Source organism: Epargyreus clarus, unplaced genomic scaffold (genome assembly GCF_041222505.1).
Source record: "Epargyreus clarus isolate Ecla_fem2 unplaced genomic scaffold, WU_Ecla_fem_2.2 ptg000015l, whole genome shotgun sequence".
Lineage (NCBI taxonomy): Eukaryota > Metazoa > Arthropoda > Insecta > Lepidoptera > Hesperiidae > Epargyreus > Epargyreus clarus.
Window position 1 is genome coordinate 7,955,626 of NW_027332223.1, and position 23,077 is coordinate 7,978,702.

Sequence of the window (23,077 nt, forward strand, 5' to 3'; positions counted from 1 at the left end):
GGCCTCGTAACTCTCTTCAGCTTTTTTAGCTGATCCTTATAGTTTAGGATTTGGTCTTGAAGGCTCACTTCAAAATTTCACCCTATAATAAATATTTTGAATACTGTAGTCAGAGGACGACATATACTACTTTTTATCAAGGAAACATACACGTTTCCTGATACAAGTCGAACTCACACAAGGAGGGTTCCGGACCACCCAATTGTCATATATTTTTTCATAGCAACCATAGAAGTAAATGTCTTGTGAAAATTTGAACTGTCTACGGTTCAATAGATAAAGCGAAATATGCTGAAAAAAGCGGGTCCTTGTACAGCGTCTCCCATTTATTTGATGTTTTTTTTTTTATTTTTAGTATTTGTTGTTATAGCGGCCACTGGATATATTCTAGAATAACAACGGGACGTGGACATTGTTTGAAATTTGCATCAAAAGCATACGCTGCTAGGCTTCTTACTTAAGTCTGCATCTATAATGGCGTGATAAAATAGCATTTTGGCGCTGTAAATGTTTTTTTAAAGTCCATATTTAGTACAGTATCATCATCAAAGTAATAATTGCGCTTAAAAAAGGATAGATATGCGTGAAAATAGTAAATACCCGAATAAAAACCCATTTTCGGGTTTAAACCCTATTTCTTCCCAACGACCGGGTAAAAACCCGTTAAGAATCCCGCATAACCCCGTGTCGCTTCCACGGCATAGGGTACCTTTTGAAAGTTTCCCTCTCGGAAACAAAAACAAAAGTATGTGATTATATATCACATATAATATTTTTACGACCTACATACGAGGTTCTTATGTTAGTGATCAAAAATTTCATATTTACCATCCCTACCGTATATAAACGAAATTACAACTTATTTATTTATGTTATTATGAGTGAGTACTTTAAACGATATCTTAATATATGATTTTAGTCATCATAATAAATTATTGGTTTTATTTTAATAATACACAAAAATGCAAAAAATAACATTTATTAAATTATGATAATAAAATTACAGTTAAATTATAATTAAAAATGAGTATTAAGTACAAAACCTTAACGGAAAATGTAGGCCATGTTAATGTATTTCCTAAACCACATGAGAACAGATCATTGAATACTATAGGTACATCGACATATGCTACAATTATGTAAAAAATATTATGCATATATATTTATATTTATTTACCTTTTTGACTTTTTGATACTTGAAGACTTTTTGACCCACAATAAGGACGTTGTATTGTATATACCAAATTAACTACATTATTAAGAGCCGACACACTCAAGCGCGCTACCGCGAAACGTAATGCCTGTATGTTGGCCCTAAAACATAATAAACTTTACCATGTAATAAGGTCTAAATTGGCGACACATCACGCCTATTTACATTATAAATTCGATTTATATTAGATATTTCAGCATTTGATTGAATAATTATTAATGGCCTGGTCTTGGATAGGACCTCGCTTTGCGAATCAGTGCTGAACGTACAGTGACGCACTACGTTGCGGCACCGCGTTTCAAGTTCACAACGCTTTTTAGTATCAACCCTTAATTCTTCTTCATAATAGAATACTTAAAAAATGGGATATTCGTAAACCTTAATATATTTACGTAAAACAGTAGAATTTCCGAAAGAGCGATTTTGTTTCAAAACCCATTTTAATCTTATTAATCGATTGACGCCCCTTTGTAGTAAACAACCATTTTCAAATCTTTATAACATTGGATAGATTGATCATTAATAGTGGGCGTCAGTTGAAACGTCAAGAAATATTTCAATAGCTGAAAACAAAGTATAGGTACACCATTGCTATAGCTACATCCAACTTTCTCACGTTCGGAAAAGCACCCGGAAATCGCGAGTCTTATTCGTGGATAAACTTAGGTACGTTTAGTTGCTTGTGAGTGACTATCACGAACCAGAATGTGACAGGGAAAAATCTCCCTTTTTGTACTCATAACGAGAAGTCAAAGTGTAGGAAAGCGAAATACGATACTTTCGCTCTTTTGAATGGCTCAACCATTGACAAAGATCTATTATTTGCATCGACTCCGCTGCTACACATAGGTATAATTTTATACTGTATAATGTTCCATTACTGAGCGAAGGTACACTTTTCTCAGAGAAATAACTTGGTGACATACTTCGTGACACTTGTTTTTGATAAATAGAAGGAAAAGACACTGTACATCGCAAATATGTTATTTTCTTTAGAACACTTTCAGTTTACTCATGTAGCCAAAATGTTGAATTTTGTATATAACATTACGGTTTCCATGCTCATATATCCACGCTAAGGTTTTCATATCTTAGATGCGTGGGGACAACTTTATCATTTAACTTTATTTTACCTTCTCAGGGATCGAACGGAAAAGTTATTAATTTGTTGAAAATTTGTTTTAAATATTTGTAAAAATTGAAATTTATAATGGACTCTCATTGAAGAATAAATTTTGGATACATGTTAAAAATCTAAGTATTTGTCGATGGTGAGAGCACTTGGATCTACAAGCTAGTGATATCTGACTAACTCTTAATAAATAGCATAGAATGTGTTGCGGAAACCAATCGCACGTTGGAGTAACGCATAAAAAAGCTTATAATAATATAAGTTTGCTTATATTTATAAATATTGATTGTTACGTGTTTTCTCCTGTTCATTTGATCTAAACACACCATAACATTAAACATTTAAAACTAAGCGTAGCATATATCACATTATTATATACAAAATTAATACTACATTTGTCACAGCTCAATAGCGACATATCAAATGCACGTCGACTCAGATCATATTTTTGTACAATCGTTATAATCTACCACATACTTCAAACAATAAGTAATTAGCACTATTGAGGCTGCTAGAACCAGAGTAGCCTAACTCCAAAAACATGATTTACAATATGGAGAAAAGTAAGTGTATAGTCCGCTCTGAAGTTGTTTGCGAGGAGGTGTAGTCATAGAATTTACTATGGCGACGCGATTCATTTTTATATTCAGAGCGTATTTTTAAATTACGAAAATCATTAAAATGCAGTTAGGCTACTCTGGTTCTAGCAGCCTCAATTATGGGAACGATGTTCCTTAACGCGGCGTGCGATAGGAGTTAAATGGTACAAATCGTCACGTAAGGAAATATTTCGCCAAGTACGAGAACATGGAGGCTTCCGTACCATCAATTGTTCATTATTTTTTACTTATTTTTATTCATTTTATTATTTTCAACAATACTTAGTTATATGACACAGCAATAGATGGCGTTGGGGTGATGATTATTGATATGTAAACAACGTATAATATTATTAATAAAATTAAATAACTATATTAAAATATGTGTTATGGTTGTTATTTGTATTTATTATAATACCAGTTATAGTACTAAATGGATTGTAAAAATCTCAATCGTCTTCCTAGTACGGTTTAACAGTTAAATCGAAAAATCCCAAAAAATACCGGTTTGTTGTATGGAGACCCCCTTTAATATTCAACTTTATTTTATTTTTAATATTTGTTGTTATAGCGGCCACCGTTATGCATCCTCTGTAAATTCATGTTCCTATCTATTACGGTTCCGGAGATATAGCCCTGTGACAGACGGACAGACAGCGAAGTCTTAGTAATAGGGTTCCGTTTTTACCCTTTTGGGTACGGAACCCTAAAAGCGTGACGCCCTTACGACTTTCTCTCTCTATCTCTGTCTCTTCCTATATGAGCCGGTTATATAACCTCAATACTGTATGCGTGATTAAAAACTTTTTTTACGCTTTTTTGTTATTTGTTTAAAACATACCAAATCTCGATGACTTAATATTGTTTCATTATTATTATTTTGCGACAAAACATTAAGGAATTTTGTTCCAGACGGAGGTTAACCGCACACCTACTTCTCATACATTCCATTATCCACTACAATTCTTCGTGAGATTGCTTCAACAGCGACGCGGCAACGTAGTTCTTAAAATCCTGTCTTCCTCGTACATACGCCGCACATTTTTCTACTAGCCTTAGAAACTCTTCCACATCGAAAGAATAATTTGTAAATTTTGCGTGGGAAACACCCCCTGGACCGTGTCCCTGAAAAATATCACAATTTGTACCTCCAGTTACTTTCTATTCACTCTTCAAACCCGCTAATATTAACTACGTACCTATTATAGGTTCCATGACTGTGATATCATTAAAAAATCGTAATAATTATTTACCTACCAAAATTTTCAGACTTTTTAATCTTTTTAATGCAGTCCTATTCCTATTCGAAAATCCTCTAACCTATAACTATTTTTAAAGCCAAGCCAATGTTTTTATTATAAGTTTTATTTAATAGTCACCTCATCTTGTGCTTCTAGTTTCGTTTTATTCTCCCATGTCACATACTTAAGTCCGCGGAGTCGCGCCAGATCAGAGTAGCAGTTAGGATCCTCACAATTGTATCTGGAAAAGACAATGCAAATACTTATTATTAAATGATTCACATGAGGCAAATACTTCATCAATATATTTATTAATACGCAGTGAGTCGCCGAGTATACTTTTTTAGTTTTCCCTAACGGTACATATCACGACTATATACAAACGTTAGATCGTTGTGTATTACAATGCAGTTTTATAGAATGTATGGTTCATAGCGATACGTGAAGTGGAATACAAATGATAGCCATTAGAGTAAAATGATCTTTCCACGTAAAGTATAAGAACGTCACAAACGTTTTTTTCTCTAAATGGTGAAATAATATTATAGTGGTCTTAGTAATTATTATTGATTATTACTAAGACCACTGTAATTGACAGAAAAAGGCTTGCATTTTTCTAAAGCCGGTAATTTAACCAGTCTTAGACGTCTATTAAATACGTAAAGAAGCTACTAACTTACACTTCAAATACGGCCGCCCAATCGGGTAAGAACAGGAGATGTGTCAACCCTGCACCATGCATCCCAATCAAGATATCAGAATTATGAGTTATCTCCAATTGCTTCGTGAATGGGATACTCTTGTCATACACAACTCTTTGCACATAATAGCCTTTTACTTTTAACAAAGCCTCTACTATTTGCTGTTCATTTATTATAGACCTATATGTAGTTCCTCTTGAAAGCAGTGTTACTCTTACTTTGTCATTCTTTCGTATTTGAAGTTTAACATTCAATGAATGTAAAATGTGTTTCGAGAATGCGTGAAACAGACCACTTCTTTCGCAACCATAAATCTGAAAATAGAAAAGATTCAATACCTACCTACATAACCGTACCTACATAAATAATGTGTCATTTGTATATTGTAAATAATGTATTTTTCTATACAAAGAAACAGCTACCGAGCATGTCCTGTAGTGGACATCTAAAACTAACTCCACATAGAACAGAAGTCCTACTGATATAAGCTGAACGTAGATGTGTTGTTTCCCTCAATAGGACTATGTTATTTTTTTTTATAATATAAGAGTAGCAAACGAGCATGCAGTCCACCTGATGGTAAGTGGCTACTGCCGCCCATGGACATCTGTAATCAACCCCAGATAGGATTAGATATTCCTACTTGAGGTCGGCCACAGATGCGCTGCTACCCCTGAGGACTAAGCTGGAACGCCTCGCAAAAGTCTGTCACCCTTACCATACCCTTCAAACCGAACCACAAAGGGTACTACCACCTTCAGACTTTCTTACTTGCTAGATTGTGATAGCAGTGCAGTCATGAGATTACTGCTATCAAGTTGAATATTATAAGGTTTTTAAACCTTTAGTCCAATTGAAACTTGATATTTATTCAATGATTACAATAGCTGTTATGGCTACAAGTTAATACCACAATTTCACTCACCAAAGGTGTATTGTAGTACAGGCCAAATATCATCCGTGGTAATAAAGGGAATACTGCGTTTTTAAAACAAACTACTTTCCCACGAAATTTCTTTAAATCCCAAATAGGATTAATGGTAAATGCTTTAAATGCATCCTTAAAGGCTGAATCGTAGGTAAATGTCTCCCAAATCAATATGTGATTATCTCTCGAAAATGTAGATGGATGTGTTGAATTCACATGCAGGGAAGCATACAGATTGAAGAAATCACAAAAATGATGGTACATGTTGACCGCTGAAAAAAAATACAATACATAAACATTTCTTTGACTACAAATTTTATAGTACCAATGAATTTTACTTCACTTTAACTTTCAGATATGTCTTGTGTAAATCGTGATTTGTAAATGGACTTAAGATTTTGTACAGATGCTTATGAATTATTGATATAATTGTAAGTGGGACTACAATCTACATGTATTTTTAAACTCAAACCAAAATTTTAAAACATTTAAATTAAATAACTGTAAATCAATTGGTGAAAAGTTATAATTTACTTCATTAATTATAGTTTCTTCATTAATTTATAGATATGGCTATGGCTTATAGGTATATGACTATGAGCTGTCACTGCGGACATAATTATGCTAAACATAGTATTTTCCATTCGTTTTCAGTCATCATTCATAGTAAGTTAATAGGGAATACATACTTGCATCTAACTTCATAATGTATGTTGGCTTCTCTATAACCACATCACACATTCCATCAGGAATTGGCCTCTTTTGAGTTTTAACAAAGTGAATAAATTCTGGACCCCATGACTGCAGAGCACTCATGTGTTCTGCCTCCTTTTTGAGCCTTTCTTCATAAAAATTGCAATAACCACCTGAAAATAAAAAAGAAATAACCATCAATTATGATAAATGATGTAATAAAAGAATGGAATACATTTTGTGGATTTGTTGGATTGTGGATGTGAATAAATGGAATTTTTAAGTCAGTTAAGAGATTATTAGCCAATTTAAAGTAGGCGCTTATAATCTAACATATTGTGATACCAGCAATTGTAACAGTAATAAGGAAAAAATTGTATAGATAATTTACGTTTTAATACATATTTTACAGTAACCTCTGATTTTTTAAGCAATACCATACTTTTATTAACTGAAAAATATTTACAATTATAATTAAACTTACATACGTATAATATTTATGAGAACAGTTAGAAAACAGAGTAGTTATCCCCTATCCAGTAAGCTTCACACTTTACACTAGTTACATCAATATAAGCGGAAACCATATGACTAAGATCTCACACAAGTATTATAGTCTTAGATATTAATAAAACTCACCGATTTGTCCAGGACCTAAAATATCCATCTTATAGCGTAAATTATCTCCACGGCCTATTAGGCCAGTAAAATTCAGAACAATATTTCGTCCTCTACAGAATCTGAAATAATAAAGACTTTCTGATAATTTTCATTTTCAACTTGATTTTTAAGTTAATATATATATCCAACACTGTTTTCTATTGCTGTTGTTCTATTAAAGAAACCTTATTTGTAGGAGTTCAACCTATACACTAGCCAAGGAAAAATCCTTACAGGTGATAGTAGTCCACATCAATTATCCAGGAGAGTGTAGCTTGCATAAGGTTTTTGCATTCACATGGTTTAAATGCCAATCTTAGGCATGCCAATCCAATGTGTAAGACATTTTTTAATTTCTAAAGCGGCAACTGCAGCCACTGCCCCCTTGGCCCACCCTTGAACAGAGATCTTCTGGATGATTATAATACTTGACAATTAATTCAATATAATTTAATTAGAGTTATAGGTTACAAAAAATTACAGACCTTAGATATTTTGAACATTCCAGGGAACTATCATGGGGATAGGAAGCTTCACACATCACCATCAAGTCTTCTATTTGTTCTTTAATATATCCTGAAATAAACATTTGAAAACATACGAATTATTATGCTTTAAACATAGTTTATTCAAAGTTATGATGTAAGAACTAATCTGTGATGTAAGAACAAACTATTCGCGTGCTTAAAGGTAAAAGGGCCTATAGCTAAGGGTTAATAGGGATTTATGCTGAAAGGGCACATAAAAAAATTTTTTTTTGCCATTCGGTTTGAAATTATCTGAAACGTAAAAATTTTTTAGTTCGGTTTGAAATTATCTAAAGCGTAAAAAATTTTTACGTTTCAGATAATTTCAAACCGAATGGCAAAAAAAAAAATTTTATGTGTTTAATTTTTAACATTTAACGTTTTTTAACGTTTTAGATAATTTCAAACCGAACTAAAAAATTTTTACGTTTCAGATAATTTCAAACCGAATGGCAAAAAAAAAAATTTTATGTGCCCTTTCAGCATAAATCCCTATTAACCCTTAGCTATAGGCCCTTTTACCTTTAAGCATGCGTATTATAACTTACAATATAAAAATGATAGAGGATTAAGTGGACAACTCCTTATAAAGTAACATTACGTAAATGTTTCAGCGCACCGTAAATTTAAATAATACTCACCAAAGTCAGCTTGGGTGTAAAATGTGTCATACTGTGCATCCTTCGTCCTCACCCAACCCCGATGATCGCCAGGACAACGAGGCCTAATGTGATAAGCTTTCTTTTTATCACAATTAGCCTCATATCCCCAACAGGCTTTTCTATCCACATGATTCTTGAACTTACATTCTGTATCTGCTTTACAAGACTCTGCTAGACTTTGAAATGAGTTAAACAAATACACCATATGCTCAGGTGGCACATTTAAGTCACTTATATTTATCGAACTAGTATCGTTCAAGGATATTAGCAAATATAGCAAAAAAAACACCCACATCTTCACAATTTTGAATTAGGAGTTTAAATGTTGAATTAAGAGGATTTTTTCTATCGGTTTTAGTGTTTCTAGAATCAATATTTAGTTTAATAATTTTTGCCATTAAATAGCAATTCCATTTCGCGAAATAAACAGAAAAATCCAAACATATACCGACAGCAAACTGCAAACAAAACAACTTTTCAGTTGTATTATTTTATAGCCAACTTTATCATTGTCAAATTGTCATTTAAGTTGACAATTCTGACATTTGATGTCAATATGACAATCTTCATTTAAGAAATATATTTTCATATCCTTGGATTCTAGTTTTTACACCCTTAAAAGGAATAATTTAAATAAGGCTTACTATTCGTGTATTATAAAGTATACTTAGATTTTTACTACGTTATATTAAATACATTTGTACACAATGTAATAGCAATGTTAACTATAATTAATTAACTAAATTTTCTTAAGAAGGTTTGCCCAATTTTATAGAAAAAATACTACTCGAAATATCTAAAGAATTGTTTTATTTGTTTATATCTAAAATCTTAAATTCCTATACATAAATTAAAAATAGGTATAATTTAATGTACTTTAAAAACGAAAATAATATAACCTAAACTTGATCTTGGCATAATTTGAATTATTGTGTGAATCTTTTTCTAAATATGAATCGAACTATTTTTAAACTCTATGGACCAAGAACTGTCAAAATTATCCAGTGAACTTTCGACAGATGTCACTACTACTTAGTATATTTCGCGCCTTTTCCGGAACTAAATCCGGCGCGGCGGGGGTTTCTGGTTTTGAGTACACGTGAACAGCGTCATCCAATCAGCTGGTAAATTTTGAGACCGGCGCTGGCTCGTCGTTGCCCATCTTCCAGTGCATGAAGTAGATTAGTTTTCCGCCTTTGTGTTCGATTAATCAGAGTGGTTATATATTTTGAAATAGTGCCAGAAGCTGTAAAATTTTAGGTGGTTTATTTTATAGAACGTCCACCATTGCAATGCCTGACCTTTAAAACTTGTCCATTTTTAAAAATATGTTGTCGCCATTTTGACCATTCAAGTAATGCAAGTTGGATTGATATAGTTTATTTTTGTTTCTTTATTTCATAGAGTTGGTCTAGTGAGATATGTAAATGGATGCCCTATTGAGAGGACTACGCCGAAAATGTCCCAGAAAACTAGTGTAGTAAATTTCCTAATACATGACGCCAATGGTTAGTAAGTGACGCTAGATTTCGTTGATTTTTCCCTTTTTATTACGTTCCAAGTAATCCTTTCATTTGTAGACAAAGGTGTAATTATTCTTAGCTTCTCATATATAAGAAATCACTCTGATATAGGCGTCGGTTACAGCTGTATCCATTATTGAACGTAGCTGGTCGTAGTACATTTTGTTTGTTTACATTAAACTGTTCTATCAATTATGGTATAAATTGTTTAACATCGACCAGATGGCCAGTTTCGTAAACGAGTAGATAATTTGTTGTGTTTTTTGCTTGTTGTAGGACAACCTCAAATGGTTAAGGTAGTGCAAAATACAAATAATCAATCCCTTGCGCAAATCAAAATAAAACCGAAACCTTTAAAAGTTTACAAGGTGCCTACATCTGTAGAGGGGAATTTTGAGGTGAGTAACTTGCTATTACCTAGTAAAAATAAGAAAAAGATCAACTAGATGCCAAATTTTGCTAAAGATCTATTTTTCCGGCTTAACTATTTACTCGGATTTTTATTGATGGTTCATGTTCTGACCCTTGTACTTTCATTATAAGGTGCTCAATAGTAAGTGTTAAATACATTAAAAATACATTACACATGTTAAATGAAGTCTCTATTGTATATCCACATATTCCTTTTCAATTCTGCTAACAATATTGTATGAGTGATTTGAGTTTTTAAGTATTGTTTCCACTTTTCATATTCTACTATTTTTTTATGATTTGAACATTTGTAAGGTAACAATTTCATTTCTGTGAACCTAAGACTTTCCCCTTATGGTCAGGCTGCAAAGAGGCTTGCAAGGCTTGCAAAGAGGGCCATAGCCCAATGGGGTAGCCAAATTTGATCAGCTAATGTGTGATCTAAGATGTGGCATGCCTTCATAATAAATTCCTCTTTCCTGATAAGTTGACAGTGATAGAATTATACTGTAGTCTTTTAAACAGTATTTATCTTTTAATTTCAAAGAAATCAATATTTTGAAATACTCACTTTTCAACAACATATACAATGATTGCAGCCACCTTTCTCTTTTGAAATGACACAGTATTTTTTTGTATTGAAAGGGGCACAGAAATAAAATTTGAGGTTAGTAACGGATGTGTTGTTGCTCCTAAGGAATCTTTTGGTGCTCCTGCCATACCCACCAGACTAGAGTACAGCAGTACCAGCCCTCCTACTGATTAGGAATGATGATAGTTGTGTTGCAGTCACACCATAGACCTTACCACCTGGAGAGTAACTCAGGAGAAACCTAAAGATACACAATACATGTTTTATATACACCTAGTTTTGTTATGAGGATAGATCAGGTGTGTAGTGGTAAGGTGTATCATAAGCATTTAAATGGTTTTTTATGATATTATATGCAGGTTTCCATAGGCACTTATCATCAGGTGGACTCTAATTGTCACTTTGTTTCTATAAATCATTTTGCATTTTTCAAATAATATTCGCTACACTAAAATCTGAAGACTGCATGATGAATATTTGCCACTTAATAATAATTATTTGTCTATAGATTTTCGAATCCTAAAATTGCTTCTATCAAGTGTTGAAGGTGGGAAATGAGTACCCATTACAAAAATATAAGTATTTTTTCTTTTAATTTCAGGCTCCAGTGTATCGTCCAATAACACTCACTGGAATTAAATGTGCATCTAGTAAGTAATTTCAAATTAATTGTATATTTTTGATAACTAGTAGGTAGCAGGTAGCATTTATTTTATTAAGTCTGTTTTTACTATCATAAACTATTATGCCTGGGTAGAACCGATTAAAGACAATAGTTACATACTTGATTTAGAAAAAAATGTTTAGTAAATAAGCCATTGGAACAAAAGATTCTGAACTAAATGGATTCAGATGTAGCCTGGTTCATTTCATGTGTCACTTCCATCAATTCTATTTTATGATTTGAATTTGAGTGCCACTCATTTCTCAACCTGCTAATCTAACTAACTATACCAGCTAACTTAAATCAATTCAAACATCTTTATTATATAGTGGCAAACAAGCATGCAGTCTATTTCATGTAAAATTTCCATGGTAATTCCAAATATGATGTGTTGTAGTTTAAAAGAGAAAATTTGAACTTAGCCATGTCATACATAACAATGCCACTCAACTGTGTTTACTGTATTTTATATTCAACTGTAAAAACTGTATTACCATCAGAACCTGATTAACATAACCTTTATAAAACTGTATCTGAGGAGGGTAATCTTCTTTCTAGTGTGATGAAATCATCAAGTATTGCTTTGAAATGATACTCTTTCATAACAAAATGGGGCACCACCACCCACTTATTTCTGCTATGATATCAGACATGAAATATATTACTATATTTGTATCTTATTGCATCCTGATTTGCTATAGCATTTAGTGTATTCAGTATAGAAAGTTAGTTGAGTCTTACTGACTGTAAATCTAAGATATGTCAAATATACTCTAACACAATATAAAAGTGGGCAGTGGACAAATTAAGGGCTGAATTATGTACATATTAATATTAAAATAGTCCTTTATATAAATCTGTATACAATGTGTAACATATTTAATATTTTTTTTATCTTCCCATCTTAGATACTGTTAAAACTTTTAGTAAGTACACATACACATAGAAAACAACATGTAGAATGTAACAATGTTCTCATCCACTACTTACTGCAACTTTAAAACTGTTTATATTATGCTAGCATATATTAATGTAATGTATAGCATTGTAATGTTATAAATTTGTCTTCCCTCTTTTTCAGAATTAGTTCAGGTGCCTGTTGACACATTAGCACGTTTGCAAAAAGTCTCCCCCAATACAACCTCCATCAAAGTAGAAGATCAGGTATAAAAGTGTATACTCTCAAATATTATTTGTTTTATAATTATTAGTAATGGCTAATAACAATATGTCCATGTGTCCCAATGCTCACCATGCTGATTAGCAATATGGAGGATCCCGGGTTCGATTCCTGACTGCTGTTCTGTGTATGTGATTTCTATTAACATGCTTTTTAATTCCTTCTTAAACTCTGCCTAAAGGATCCTACTAGGACTTATAACATCTGCCATAATGCCATCGCAGAAAAGCAGAAATAATAAAGTATTTTTTTGTCGTATTGAAGTGTAAAATTTCTAAAAATGTATTAATTCAAACAATGCAACACCATTTTATTAAACCTATAGGGAGTTTGTGTTTAAGAGATAAATAGGTTTATCAAGAGAGAAAGCTTATGTTAAATGAAAATATGTAGAAACTAAACACAACACTGATTAATTATAATTACATTTATTTCAGCAAGATCCTGTGGAACTTAATTTTGTTCCAACTTTACCTGAACTAGTACCAATCATTGGCAAGTCGGAAGTTGAAGTTCTTAACACAGATATAAACACAGACCAATCAACTACAATGTCACACGCGTCCAGAAAAAGACATGATTCGGATAATGATCCTCCTACAGAATAGTAAGTAAACATTTTTTTTTTTATAACTTTGAATCCTTCCAAATTATCAAGCTTCAAACAGGATTTTGAACAAGATTTCTATTTAAAGAACATAATATAAACTTGATGAACAATTAAAATGGGACTTATGTTATACGATTTCTCATATCATCCTTAAATCAAAAAGTACCATTGCTTTCTCTGTATTCCCTAAAGTAGTAAAAAAATGTGCCACCTGTTTGTTGGTAATTGGTCATTGCTGTCTATGAGATGAACGCCTCAACATCCTATCAACATATGGACCATATATTTTGAAAGTGGTGTAAGTCCATTTTCTTTTGTTTCGAGAAAATTAAAGGTTACTTACTATATTTGTTGATTTAAAAATACAGGCAAATCATATGAGGTCTGGCATTGTTTCTATTGTTTTATCAACATTTTATTTGTTTATATAAATTTGTTTTTGTCTAATTAGACTACAATAACACATATTTATGTGCTGTTAATGGACTTACACCACTTTCAAAATTAGACAATTGTAAAAATCATTTAATTTCAATTTTGAAAAATCAAATATCGCTTAAAATATATGTACTTCATTTTAATATAATTTTGTTTACAAATACGCATAACAACACATAATTTTTTTTTTAAACGGCAATTACATTGTCATTACAAGATACTGATTACAAGAATTTACTTATTCCCTGCATGTGGTAGTGTTTCAAAATATGCATGATGCACCAGAGGTATATAGGGTAGTAGCTGCTTCATATCTTTATATTTTTCGTACGCAATAGGTCTGGCATTTTGGTACAAAGGCTCCAGGGCGATTTTTTCAAATTTTAACAGTCTTCCAGGACGTAGAGGTAATTAATTGATAATTTTAAATTCTGCGTCCGTCATCTTTGTTTTATAAAAAATGGTATATGGTGCAATTTTGAGGAACCTCAACGAACATATTTGTAACCAATTGACCTGTTCCCCATTAGTATTTTTTAATTGCATTTTGGAGATTTTTTTTGAAATGAAATTCTTCCGTTTCATTTCATATAAAATGAATTTATCCTGTTTTTTTTATTTTTTTTTTTTATAATATAAGAGTAGCAGACGAGCATGCAGTCCACCTGATGGTAAGTGGCTACTGCCGCCCATGGACATCTGTAATCAACCCCAGATAGGATTAGATATTCCTACCTGAGATCGGCCACAGATGCGCCGCTACCCCTGAGGACTAAGCTGGAACGCCTCGGAAAAGTCTGTCTCCTTTACCACACCCTTCGAACCGGAACACAGCAGTGCCTAACACTGCTGTTATTGGGTAGAAATAGCTGTTTTCTACCTTGCGCTATTCCATTATAGTAATTTTGTGGTGTGTACACAAAATTCATTTTTCTCAATGCCATTTCTATTTATTTTCTTCTCACAGGTTATTCTTGGTCTTACTAGTCAATTGGACTTACACCAGTTTCATAATCGATGATTATGCAATTTCATTTACCGACCGATTTTAAGTTGTAAAAAACATGGGATTTTTTTGAGAAATTAAACACGGACTAGTTATATATAAAAAAATTACATTAAATTAAGTATGATATACGTGATAGTTAATTTTTCTCAAAAATGGACTTACACCACTTTCAAAATAAACGGTCCATATTATCAATAATAATTGATCTATCCAACTTTGTGCCTACAAATGATGGAAGAACTGATGATCACTGTGTAGTAGACATTTGTCCGATTTTGACCTTTGCTTAGACTACGAGGGTGCGTTTTTAAGTCCGCGGAATGGCAGGGTTGGAGGGGGGATAGCGGGCTCGTTAAGGGCGGTACGTGTTAAGTGACTCATAAATAGTATAAATATAAAGTTTTATCACAATTGCATCATTAGTTTTAAAACTATCGACAATTAAACAACTCAATCCGGAAGAAAATTGGAAGTATGGAGAAAATCGAGCATCGCGCCGTTATAAAGTTCCTTACCAAGCAAGGAAAGTCTGTGCAAATCATAATGGAAGAGATGTCATCGGTTTACGGGGACTCTTGCCCTGGAAAAACGATGGTTTACAAGTGGAACAACCTTTTTAAGCAAGGCAGGGATTCACTTGAAGACGACCCACGACCAGGACGGTCTGTTGAGGTGACCATTCCGGAAACTATAGCGGAAGTCGAAAAATTAGTACTGGAAGATGCTCGGCTAAAGAAGAAACAGCTTGCAGAAATGGTTGGAGTATCGGATACAACCATTTTTAAAATTCTGCATGACCATCTTGGCATGACTAAGGTCAGCGCGCGGTGGGTGCCGAGAATGCTCACGCCGCCTCAGAAACAACAGCGCGTTGAATGTTCCCGTGCGTTTTTGAACCTCTGTGGAGAAGATAAGGATATTGTACTGAATCGAATTGTTACTGGAGATGAAACTTGGGTTCACCATTATGAACCTGAGTCTAAACAAGACTCCATGCAGTGGCATAAAAAGGGTACAGCACCTCCTAAAAAGTTTAAGGTGTCACAATCGGCCGGCAAACTCATGACGACAGTCTTTTGGGATGCAGAAGGAATTTTGTTAATAGATTACAAAGATAAAGGTGTCTCTATAACCGGAGAATATTACGCAACAATCTTGGAGCGGTTAAAAGAAGCCATCAAAGAAAAAAGACGAGGAAAATTATCCAGAGGTGTCCTGCTGTTGCACGACAATGCGCCCGTACACAAGAGCCGTATTGCACTGGCTGCCCTGCATAAGGTGGGCTTTGATATTTTAAATCACCCACCCTATAGTCCAGACCTGGCTCCCAGCGATTATTATCTCTTTCCAAAAATGAAAAAAGAGCTTCGTGGAAAGAAATTTTCTACAGACGAAGAAGTAAAGGACGCAATTTCCTCGTATTTTTCCGACAAGGACAAAACATTTTTTTATGAGGGTTTAAATAAGTTAATACAAAGATCTGAAAAATGCATTCGTCTTGCAGGAGAACATGTAGAAAAAGAAAAATAATTTTGACATTTTATTTTCGCTCCTTGTCCCTCATTCCGCGAACTTAAAAACGTACCCTCGTAACACGCATTATTGTGGCATTGAAATCAGTTTTTGTCAAAAGAAATATTTTATTAGCATGTTTCTCTAATATTTGCGATATTGCAGTCATTATTCACTCAAAATTACTAATTGTAGGGACTCAGCAGACGCGAAAATTAATTATCTTTATTTTACGTACAAGGAATACTAATACAGCATTCCCTGCGAATTTGAATTACGAATTTTTTTTTTTGTTTCAAAATCCTATGTCAATTTTTTTCCTAATAAATATGCCAATACTGCAAAGGCTATCTCACATATCTGTTTTGTTGTTGCAACGTAGATTAACGTAATCCGAATTTAAGAAGATTGATTAATTGAGCAGACCACTGACAGAAGATGACGCAGAATAGACCGAAATGGAGACTCATATTGTCGGAGACCACGCCTTATTTTAGGTCCTCGCGCCATTTCACAACCTAAATGTTCAGAGTACATATAGAAATCAAGTAACCTACTGAACTAGTATATGTATTTATATCTCATTACTCAGTTATTATATTTTTCTTTTTTCAGTACTACTAAAAGGCGTAAACATGCTGATAAAGTTGGCAAAGGTTTAAGGCATTTTTCTATGAAGGTTTGTGAAAAAGTTAGAAACAAGGGTTTTACATCGTACAACGAAGTGGCTGATGAGCTAGTTCTGGAATTTGCAGCGGGGATGCATGGGTCCGCAGACAGCCAAGTATGTGTCATTTACAGATTATTTTATAATAAGTAATTATATGTTCGTTACATGTACTTTAAAAAAGTTTTTGTTTATATTATCAAATCATGGTACTTTAAGAATGACCAAAATATGTAGAAGTGTAAAAACAATTACAAGATAATATACAGGGTGAATTTTTCAAACGGGCCTTCAGGGCCAAATCCGAAACTATAAGGATTAGCTAAAAATGCTGAAAGGAGTTACGAGGCCGATTTTGATAAAAACTAAAACTGCATAATTACTTTTTTAAAATAACTTTTTCCCTAGCCGGGAATCGAACGAGTTTATTTTGAAAAAAAAATACACCCTCTATATTATTCCACTATCTGATAGTGTCGCTTATAAGAACAAAATTATAGAGATAGCTATCAAGCAAAAATCTGTCAACAAATAAAGTGTTTTGTCTTAGCCTATTTTTTATCTATATAATATTGAATTAGCCTTTTATATCGTCTTTTGAATACAATATATTATTATTAACATAATTATAATTTACCATTACTTTAGTATTGGTAATTATCAAATACTGCAGAATAGAGCAAATAAATTAATGATCGCCATTTCACCTCTATACCCAATTGCATATTATTTATTGCCTCGCCAGTTTTGGGTGTGTGACACGGCGACGTTTTATATGTATCAATAAAATTTTGAGCATCACTTGAAAACTAGTATTTATTATTTCATAATGGAAGAAGGCACTTTGCTTTGTATAAATGTAATTCAGAGAATCTTAACGTTACAGCAATATGATCAAAAGAATATTCGTCGAAGAGTTTATGATGCCCTAAATGTTTTAATGGCAATGAATATAATATCGAAGGAGAAAAAAGAAATCCGATGGCTCGGCTTACCAACAAATTCAGTACAAGAATGTACAGCCTTAGAAAAGGAAAAACAGGCAAAAGTAGAGCAAATACAAAAAAAGACACAACAGTTACAAGAATTAATTTTACAGGTATTATTGGCAAAAATTTGTTGAACAATGCATTACTGATATATTGTTTACAATGTAAAGATTTACAAATTTTGTTTTTAGCACATTTCATTCAAAAGTCTAATAGAAAGAAATAAGGAGGCAGAAAGTAAAGGTGTGAAACCATCACCCTCGTCAGCTATACATCTGCCATTCATAGTTGTAAATACTAGTGATAAAGCTTTGATTGATTGTAGTATTTCTAATGACAAGTAAGTAAAACCTTTGAATAAATGTGATTGTAACAAATCCTGTAATCCTAACAGTCGGCCTCCAATAATGATTTGTTTCGATACCTACTAAATTATATCTAGTAGTTTAGTTCCAATAATCAAGAAGTTTTAACCAGACATACCTACTCTTACAATGTTAATATTGTGCTTATATACTTCATGATATGCTTGTACTTATAATGATTAAAGCATGCATTTTGCATTGCAATTTGCTCTGAACTACATAAGCAAACAGTACTTATATATTTGTTGACTTTAATTTTTTTTCTATATCTAAAATTGGTCTACTATTCTATACTGTGTAATTACGCATTTAATTATGATCCATTACAAATGACAATCATTATTAAAATGTTGTGTTAACTTATACACTATCAAAGGATAATGGAGTCATTCAAATCTTCATTTTGGTCAATATTGACCAGTGGTTCATAACATAAGATTACTTAGAGGACTTTAATTCATCACACTTTTAATATTAAAAAAGATAAATCCCTCCTTCAATAGTAATGTAATTATAATTAGAATATGCTGTATTGTATATTAATTTATAATTGTACATCTTAATTAACAGAGTATTTCTTTATCTAACAAAATAATTATGCAATTTTTACAGAACGGAATATATGTTTAACTTCAACAAAAGGTTCCAAATTCATGATGACATTGACATATTAAAAAGGATGGGCCTGTTGTTTGGTAAGAATAATACTTTTTATCAATAATAAAATTTATTATTTACTACACAAAACAATGTTAGATCAAGAATATAATTTGTGCATTCTATAGTTCTCATGGTTCTTTTGTAGACATTAGTTTTAATCTGTCATGTCTGTTATGTGATGTGGTTTGAAGAATCAATTTTGTGGTACAAAAAAGTATGCATGTGTGTAAAAATAATGTTTATATTTCAGGATTAGATAAAGGAGACTGTTCCGAAGAAGATCTTGAAAAAGTAAAAAGTATGGTACCAAAATCATTGGAATATTATGTTGAACGTAAGTTGTATATAAATTGACATGTTTGATAAAGTCTGGTTCATATACGAGTATAGCATAGTTAGCTGCATATAAATATGACAACTCCTGACCTTAAGAGCGACTCCACCAGAGATGTGCAAGATATCTAAGCTATGGATGTCTAACTGATCAATAATTTTGCGTTTTCGTTCAATGAAATTTCCGATGATAAAAATCATTGCTTTTTATTAAATTCTTTTGGAAAAAACGAGATTTTTCTTGAAATTTAAAAAAAATATATTTAACAAAATTTACATGTTTATCGTTTTGCATTGATTTATATTGCTAATATATTTCAATTATTCGAAAATTCCCCTCCTAAATACTAATAAGAATGTTTTGTTTAAATTATTTTTTAGAAATGGGTCGAGGAGTAAATACTTCTCTATCTAATATACTTGAAGAAGAGGATGTAGATGAGGGAGGGGATGATGATGATGACCCATTAGGGGAGCAAGATGGTGAAGAAGATCAAGATGACGCTGACGCCAACGAATATAGTGAAGACAGTAGTGACGTAGACGTGTAGCGACTAACGACGCGCTCCATGCGCCACTAGTATTATTCGCAAAATTTACAGGACAGGTTGATAACGTGATCTCTGATTTCGGTCCTTGTGCATAATGCATTATACACATGTAAGACAATATTTTAATTTTACAATAGTGTATGGTGAAAATTTGTTGTTGATTTATTAGCCACTATGGCATTATTACTATGCTTCCTTATTTTAAACGCCACACAAAATTGTTACTTAAATCTTACATAATAGACAATGAATGATGAAAGCCTTCAGTGCAATGTAACTTGTGTTGTTGGGGCAAATATTATGAAATAAATAATGTGTTTATAAAAGTGTTGTTTCTTTTAGTTTAATTGAATAAATGAAAAATAAATAATGACATACATACATATTTCCTCGAAGTGGTTTTATGGCTGATCATAAGTTTGTTAAACTTGCATAAAATTGACAAACATAATATACTTCCAGAAGAAATAACAGTACATGTTATATTCATTACATCTAAGTAGCATATAATGAATTTGTTCTCGTCGAACTTGCCAGTTGAGTTCTAGATTTCACAAATATTTGAAATACAATTTTTATAAGTTCAGTCAGTAAAAGACAATTGCATTTATTTATTTGCCGAGCATTTAATAATATAGTTCAAGTACTATATATGCTTCAATATTGTGTTCCAGAAGTTTCCCTCTTGTTTCTTTGTATCTGTATTTTTTATACCCCTATAACCTGACTGAATACATTTTTTAGGGTTTCGTACCCAAAGAATAAAAACAAAACCCTATTACTAAGACTGCTGTCTGTCACAGGGCTATATCTCCGGAACCGTAATAGAAAGACATGTATTTTTTACAGAGGATTCATAACGGTGGCTGCTATAACAACAAATACTAAAAATAAAATAAAGTTGATTATTAAAGGGGGTCTCCATACAACCAACTGGTATTTTTTGGCATTTTTCGATCTAACTGTTAAACCGTACTAGGAAGACTTGAAATTTTTACAATCTGTTTACTACTATAACTGGTATTATAATAAATACAAATAAGAACCATAAAACATATTTTAATATAGTTATTTTAATTTTATTATACGTTGTTTACATATCATACATCATCACCCCAACGCCATCTATTGCTGTGTCATAGAACTAAGTATTGTTGAAAATAATAAAATGAATAAAAATAAGTACAAAATAATGAATGGTGGCACGGAAGCCTCCATGTGCGTGTTCGACTCGTACTTGGCGAATTATTTATTTATTTTTATGGGAGATAGAAACACATGATTTTAAACGAAAATTATAATTAAAGGCATTAATCCTACAAAATATTTACAACACAAAGGTCATTTAAAGGACATTTAAATCATGGTTAAGTTTTTCATCATTCACTTTAAATCTTCATCATCAAAAAGATCATCAAAATCTGGAAAAAAGATAAAAAAATCTTAATAACTTATTCATAAATTATTCAATTTCCAATCTGGCACATAATTTCAATAAAGGTTTTATTAATACATAAATAAGTCTTACCATTAAAAAAGTCCGCATGAACTGCTTTCTCATTTGCCGCTAAATCCATAAGCAGGTTAGATGCACCACCAGCCTGAACATATTAAATAATTGATAAAACAATAATGCTGCACAGTAAAATCTCACAATTAGTTTTTTCTAGAAAATCAATGTCAAACTATATATAGCACAAGTTCTACCTGAAGCCAATCAAATGTATTGCCAGTCCCGAGCACTAATATGTCCTCATGTCAGCTGGCATACAATACCACCGTTAAGGCAATCCTAAAACTGCCTTTTCTGGTGGCATTGGTTACTGATCTAGAAATGAGCCACACCAAATTCGGATTTGGAGTGGCTCATTGTACTTGTGTTCCTCCACTAGTTAAACCCTTAATCTGAACAATTTAATGAGTTACAATTGACGTTATCTCCCACCACCTGTATAGATCAGTCAATGAACTATATTTTATTGCCCCATCCTCTTTCTACATGTCGACGATTTAATGGCAAGCCTGATTCAACGACTTTATGAGTATGCATCCATACAATACAAATGTTTTTTTTTTTTTATAATATAAGAGTAGCAGACGAGCATGCAGTCCACCTGATGGTAAGGGGCTACTGCCGCCCATGGACATCTGTAATCAACCCCAGATAGGATTAGATATTCCTACCTGAGGTCGGCCACAGATGCGCCGCTACCCCTGAGGACTAAGCTGGAACGCCTCGGAAAAGTCTATCTCCCTTACCACACCCTTCAAACCGGAACACAGCAGCGCCTAACACTGCTGTTATTAGGTAGAAATAGGTGTGGCGGTGGTGCCGCCGAAGTCGAACCACAAAGGGTTCTACCACCTTCAGATTTTATTTTATGTATTTTCTAACACTACACATTTCACAGAAATTCGAGAAAGGATGTGTTATTGTTAATATTTAATAGGAAATAATTTGGATTACAGTGGTATATGAGATTGTTCATGAATCTTTATTTATATTTTCTATATGCAAATACAAAAATACCTCTTCTAAGTCCATATACGGTCCGACTCCTTCGGGAAACATTTCATCAGCCGCAACTGTTGGTTTCATGTTTGCAAAGAATATGCAATTAAATCGAATTCAATTTCACAGCAGAAAAATAGCTGAAATAAATATGAGGAATTTTAATTCCGTTCGGAGACAAATGTCATACAACGACTGACAATGACATTGACTTTGGGAATATTTGGATTCCCTTTGTCAATATTACCATGAAGTTATAGGTAAATACCTATAACTTCATGAATATTACCGATGTAAGTATTACAGACTAAAAAAAATATATTCGATTTATACATACTATTAAATAACGAAAAATATAATACGATTTTGCTTAATGTAATTCGACATTTTTTTCTTTGCGTGTGGTGGTTTTCAGAATTGCAGTAGATTGAGGTCAGCTTCATTAAAGTTTTTTCAATTTTCCTAAATAAAAATTACGAAATTTAAATCAAGTTATGCTATTTGTCAACAAAATAAGGATTTCTTTTACACTATAAGCAGATGTTTGTCATAATATATTAAATATTGGTAAACATAATCGTAAAAAATATCCATTTACGTAGTTTTGAAAACCTAGCATTATGATGGCCAATGGCGCTCCTGTCACGCACAGACAAATTTTGCGAACTATAAATTGTTAATAGCAGATGATTGTCAATGTCAAAT

General features: G+C 32.6%; 2 protein-coding genes across 7 annotated transcripts; one reads left to right on the top strand and one right to left on the bottom strand.

The window, feature by feature from the left end:
* Positions 1-963: 963 nt before the first annotated feature.
* Positions 964-8,879, bottom strand: Eogt (EGF-domain O-GlcNAc transferase). Its single transcript, XM_073080413.1, has 8 exons — positions 8,336-8,879; positions 7,653-7,743; positions 7,147-7,247; positions 6,504-6,680; positions 5,812-6,086; positions 4,866-5,200; positions 4,324-4,426; positions 964-4,069 (listed from the first exon to the last, which is right to left on the bottom strand). Exons 1-8 carry the CDS (start codon positions 8,649-8,651, stop codon positions 3,902-3,904), a joined length of 1,566 nt encoding a protein of 521 aa, XP_072936514.1. The 5' UTR covers positions 8,652-8,879; the 3' UTR covers positions 964-3,901.
* Positions 8,880-9,360: 481 nt separating this feature from the next.
* On the top strand, positions 9,361-20,186 carry Dp (transcription factor Dp). Of its 6 annotated transcripts, none has more exons than XM_073080417.1 (12): positions 9,369-9,480; positions 9,761-9,864; positions 10,156-10,277; positions 11,484-11,532; positions 12,628-12,710; positions 13,164-13,333; positions 16,911-17,079; positions 17,849-18,061; positions 18,143-18,291; positions 18,929-19,011; positions 19,227-19,310; positions 19,691-20,186. In XM_073080417.1, exons 2-12 carry the CDS (start codon positions 9,816-9,818, stop codon positions 19,858-19,860), a joined length of 1,341 nt encoding a protein of 446 aa, XP_072936518.1. In that variant the 5' UTR covers positions 9,369-9,480; positions 9,761-9,815; the 3' UTR covers positions 19,861-20,186. The 6 variants fall into 6 exon arrangements, with proteins under 6 accessions (XP_072936520.1, XP_072936518.1, XP_072936517.1 ...); XM_073080416.1 differs by having other exon boundaries at positions 9,475-9,616; XM_073080414.1 differs by lacking the exon at positions 9,369-9,480 and adding an exon at positions 9,509-9,533.
* The last annotated feature ends 2,891 nt before the right edge of the window (positions 20,187-23,077 follow it).